Consider the following 5788-nt stretch of genomic DNA (forward strand, 5'->3'; position numbering starts at 1 on the left):
ATGGCATCCCACGTGGATGGCATGCCATCTTTACCTGTCAACGTGCGGATGAGCTCTGGGTACTCAGCGCCCTAGATGAAAGCGGCGCGAACAGGATCTTCGCTTATAGTGCCCTGACTTAGCTTCTTTGAGTTGAAGCGAGTGATGAAGTCTAGCAAAGATTCGTCTTCCTCTCGCATGCAGTTGAGGATCGTCCATTGCTCTTCAGTATATTTTCTTTGTTGACTGAAGTGCTGGCTGAACTTGTGCTGGAAGTCTGCCCAATCATAGATGTGGTGGACCGGTAGACGATCAAACCACGCACTGGCTGCCCCGACGAGCGTCATCTGGAACATGTAACACCATGTGGGTTCCGTCCAATTACTGACGGTTGCCCCCGCTATAAATCTGTTCAAGTGATCGTCCGGGTCAGATATGCCATCGTAAGTGCCTATGTTGGACATCTGTTTGGCACTCTTTGGAGCGATTGCTTCCGCAATGTCCCTTACGAATTTGGACGTTCCCGCATTCGCAACAGTTGGTCTGAAAGTTTTGGAGAAGTCACGTGTGTTTCCCCCCGTGTTCTTTGGTTTGAAGGTTCCCTCGAAATTTCTTCTCGAGTGGAAGTCTGCTTCTTTACGCTTCCCTTTCGCTTTATGACGAGGGTTTGCGTCACTGTCAGATTCTTCCTAATATTCATCGTCCAAATACTCACAATCATTGCTCATGTTGAGCTGTTGTCGAGTGCTTCCGAATTCGTCATTGGCCTGTTGGAGTGAACGTAAACGTTCGTCCAACTCGGCTTGGAATTCTTTCTGACGTGCTTCCGCCCAAGCTTTAACTTGATCTAGTGTTTGTCGGGGAAGCCTTGTCTGTTGTTTCTCCAACTGGGTATCAATGAATCCCAGGGGAGGATTGTTTACTGCACTTTCCCCGGCTTGGGTAACCGGGGTAGTGTTCGTAAAAATCGTGTATTCACCGGTGTTCGCCCCGGTAGCTGGGGTTGTGGTTACCGGAGTTTCTTGGTCACTCGGTGGCATTGGCATCGGAGTAACCTTAACAATCTTTCCAGAAGTTTGAAAAAACTGAGAAAAAGAAGAATTAGTTCTAGCTTAATGCACGGATGGCGCCAATGAAGAAACACTAAGTGACCCTGGCAGATTAAGGATAATCTTAGGGTTAAGTAGGTGTTTCCCACGAGGGTTAGGTCCGGCAAAGATGGTTATTCTTCTCAACCTGCAAAACAGACACCGTAAGCTCGTCACTGAGAAGGGGGGGTTCCTCCTTGTGACCACCCTCCGGCGTAAGAATCAGACTAGATTGCTCTGAATATAAGTGTATATTGAGAGAAATAGCTAGAGAGGAGATAAGATAAGATGATGATATCGTTCCAAGGTGTTGGAGTATTTATAGCCGAAGGTAGGTTTCCAAGCAGGTACGGCCAGCTGTATATAATATTCCTTTTCCACCAACTATGGGCTACGTTCGTGCCACGATGGGAGTTGGTGGGTAGGCAGCGGCTGATAGTGACATTTTGTACTGGAGCGTGCTCCTCCTCGTACTATTTGTCGGTGAGCTGTCACCCTGTGATTGGTTCATGGGTCGCTTTTGTCAGATCTTGTCTATTTGTACATACCTTGGTAGGTATAGTACAAAAGATCTTCTAGAAGCGTACGGACTGGCTTTTTTGGGCGGGAATATTCCCGCCCTGCTCATTCCTTCTTCAGGTGACATTACTGAAGTATAAGAGTTAGTGCCTTATGCGTGTAGCCTTACTGTTAGTGCGGGTAGCCTTCCTTCTTGGCTTGTACCCACAGCTGCGGGGACAGGCAGGGTACTGTACCAAGGGAGGCTTTCCTGCGGGAACAGCTGGCTTACTGCGTGTAAGGTCTTCATCTCTCTGAGCATGGTGGGTCCTGCGGATCCAGTTGGTCTTTGCGCAAACGTACCTCTTTAAGGTGAGTCTTGCGGGTCCAACTGGGCTTTGCAGGGACCTACCTCTTCATCGACCTACTCCACGTCAAGTCTCCATCGCCCCACCTTAACAGCATTCATTAATGGAACATTATTATTGGACTCATTGCAAGTGGGAAGACATGCAACGTTCCATCATCTGGTACGGCCACTAGTGGAACAACTAGCTTGATACTAAATATGTACAATCATAAAGAATATTTATATAAATAAAACCCAAAATGTCTTATATAAAATAGCTTCTAACGCATCATCAAATTAAAATAGATAGAACATATATATATACACATATAATGCGGGTCTTAAAATATGTATACACACAATAATATAGAGCTCTCAACAACACATATGTTAAAAAGTAAAAGAAACAAAGTTACAGTCACAATATATCGCTAAAAAGTAAAAACCATGAGGAATTATATATTCCTCTGCTTTGGATCCAAATTATAAAACACCAACTTCAACTTCTTGTATTTTCTTGCAATCCACATACTCGTAGATCCAAAACAACAATAATCAGTAGTAGTAATAGTAGTGGCACGCGATCTTACAAGCTGCAAACCGAAACCTCAAGTTAATCTAACGAAACTAATAGAAATAGAACACTTATTCACAGTCGGGAATCGGTCTCACAAAGTTACTTATCTCATCCATCACAACATGAAAGTGGTCATTATTGGGCAACAAGTAGAACCCGATGGTGGCTTTCTCGAGGTACAAAAGTTTAACATCTTGATCAGCCCGTTTAAGTCCGTCTGCATAAGCCAACTGCCAGTCTTGAATTAGGTCCAGACCCGCGACCACCACAAGACTCTTGGGAAACTTAACCCCTTCAAGGGTTATACCCCTTGGGCCAAAAGGGTTACAAGCAGGATGGTCCCTATCTTCACCTTCAGGAAGAAAAGCCTTCCAATACCAATCTCTATCTTGAATTGTCACAAAATACTTAGCATCCAAACGCGTCTCGGATTCGGTCCTCGTTTGTCCACCAAACATTGGGTTCAAAAGAATATTTCCCAAAATATTGATTTTAGATTCGACCGAGCGTAATGCTACTTGATGCACTATGTTACCACCAGAGCTATCTCCAGCCAAGAATATGTGAACTTTTAAGTCTTTACTCTGGAGCCATGGTCTAGAGTTGACCCATTCAAGGGCGGTCCAGCCATCATCATAGGCACTGGGGTACGGGTGTTCAGGGGCGCGGCGGTAGTTCAGAGACACCACCACCGCCTTGCAAAGGCCAGAAAGGCGGCGGCAAAGGATGTCATAGATTGCACTGTTTACAGATGAATGTGCAAAGCTACCACCATGGAAGAAAATAATAACAGGAACAACCTCAGATTTGGATACAGGCTCCTCAAGCCGAGCGAAGCTTTTAGATAATGGTACTCCGCCTTCAGTATCCGGTGCAGCCGGTCTGTAGATTCTAGACAGAAGGTTAGTTGACCGGTCAATCACAATATCAAAGGAGAAAACTCCATCCACAGGGTTCACATTGGCTGGGACTTTCCGGTCCAGGAATTCCGCCAGGTGGCGGTTAAACGTGCCGTCTGGTCTCCGGAGAAGATTGTAAGCCAGCTTGAAGTTAGACATGAGGATCCATGTGTTCAACGGAACAACTCTCTGCATGAACAAATGAGAATTTTCAGAAAATAAACCCTAATCTCGATTGCTACCGTCAAAATCGAATGAATAACAACTTTAATCATCTAATTCACAACTTAAACCAGTTCAATCAACTTTAATTCATCAAACACATAAGATTGAAGGAACAACAACCTCAATAATCTAATTCATAACCTAAACCAGTTCAATTAACTTTAACTCATCAAACACATAAAATCAAATGAACAACAGCTTCAATCACGTAATCCATGACTAAACCTACCCAATTAGCTTCAATTCATCAAGCACACAAAATCTAATGGCAACAACTATAATAACCTAATTCATAACCTCAACCAGTTCTACTAACTTTAACTCATCAAACACATAAACACAAACAAACAACTTCAATAATCACCTCATTCATATCCTAAACCACTTCAATCAACTTCCATTCAACAAACACATAAATGATAAAACTAAATGAATAACAACTTCAATCGCCTAAATCAGTTCAACTAACTTTAATTTTAATTCATCAAACGCGTAGAATCGAATGAATAAACAACTTCAATAACCTAAACCACTGCAATCATCTTCAACACATCAAACACATATAAATAAACTTATAAAAAACTTTAATCACCCAAATCATAACCTAAACCAGCTCAATCAACTTCAATCCATCAAACACACATTATACGTCATTACGTCACGTAAATCCTAACTCACAGATCTAAACGCAATAAACAGAGTCCGATCAACACAAGTAATTATCATTCACCAAAAACCGTAAATCACAAACGAATATCCACAAAAACACGACGAACAGATAGTTATATTATACCTTGGATTCACAGACGCTGATTTGATCGCTTCCCGCCATAACAACACAGTAACTATAACTAAGTCCGAACGAACTCTAACCGTATAACGTAAAACTGAAACCCTAAGCTGACGATGAAGATGACGTGTCACATTTGGATGAGATATTTTTAGTAAGAGTTGTCATTAATTATTAATATGATCAGCCATGGAGAGGAGGTTGACAGGCGGATGAAGGATAAGGTGAAAGAAAGAAAGAAAAAGCGCAGGTTAGCAGGAAAGCATGGGATAAGGCTAAAGTGTTAGGTGAAGATGGGGGGTGTGGTGGGGTGTAGTGTAGTTATAGTTAATGTTAAACACAAGGGACGGACAATAGAAAGGATGAAAAGAGAGGCCCCAATTGTTGTACCGTACTACTGCTACTGCTACTGCTACTACTCCCGTGTGTTGTGGTTACGTTTAGAGGAAGAAGGGTGCCCCGGTTGGTTACGTACATCTTTATAAAGTTTTTTATAATTTTCTGAATCTTTATTATTGTAGGGTCATCACTCATGAATGAGTTTTTGGGTTTGTAACTATGTCACATTATCGTTTTCGTTTGGTTTTATTTATTTATTTATAATTTTATATGATATGATTTGTGTTGTATAAAATACGCAGAGTGTAAAATGGTAAATTTGAGAGCAGATCACGGTTGGTAAAGAGTCTATTTTTATGATATCACATGGATTGTTTTTTAGTAACCAAAAAGTAATATCAAGTTACATCAATAGTATTTTTATACATTTGACATGTTAATAAAAGACTTGTTATTTGTTACCTCATCTAAGTCGGATAAACAATGATAGATTTACCATGAAATTATATATGTAATTTTATGATATAGTGTTTTGGAAGAGTATGAAAGGTTCTGCAGACTTTTCATGAACAACACCATCATTCTAGAGTTAATTAGATTACATGAATGCTGCTATGTGGCATGCAAATTTTATGTATTTAATCAATTTAGTATATTAAGGATTTATGCCCAATTGTTGGTTAAGAAAAAGAAAAAAGTACCATTTTCTGATGGAAAATTAGGCATCGAAATAATCAACCAATACTATTACTTAACTCTTCATATTATTCGTATTGTTTTTTCAATGAGTCAGTGTGATGAAATTCACGTCTATATTCTTACAAAATACATAAAGAAATACTACACCAAATAACCTAATAATATTTCTAGCGATCTCAATATTGGAGCATTTAATTTTATCTAAAAAGGATTTTAACTACCCTTAGTGTGCGTTCGATCTTTTCACATGATTCATGGAAATTCAATTATAAATTGAAATTAAAATTCCATGAGATGGCATGTTCGTTTCGTTGAAATTGGAATCTTAATTCCATTTTTGCGTGT

General features: G+C 40.4%; 1 protein-coding gene across 1 annotated transcript; it reads right to left on the reverse strand.

Annotated features, from left to right (window-relative positions):
* Positions 1-2179: 2179 nt before the first annotated feature.
* Positions 2180-4833, reverse strand: LOC143552556 (gibberellin receptor GID1C-like). Its single transcript, XM_077042742.1, has 3 exons — positions 4409-4833; positions 2587-3579; positions 2180-2507 (listed from the first exon to the last, which is right to left on the reverse strand). The coding sequence occupies exons 1-3, from the start codon at positions 4445-4447 to the stop codon at positions 2370-2372; spliced, it is 1170 nt and encodes a 389-aa protein (XP_076898857.1). The 5' UTR covers positions 4448-4833; the 3' UTR covers positions 2180-2369.
* Between the last annotated feature and the right edge of the window lie 955 nt (positions 4834-5788).

This window comes from Bidens hawaiensis, unplaced genomic scaffold (genome assembly GCF_021521415.1).
Source record: "Bidens hawaiensis isolate Kalapana, Puna unplaced genomic scaffold, B.hawaiensis_p1.1 tig00016943_1, whole genome shotgun sequence".
NCBI classification, from domain to species: domain Eukaryota; kingdom Viridiplantae; phylum Streptophyta; class Magnoliopsida; order Asterales; family Asteraceae; genus Bidens; species Bidens hawaiensis.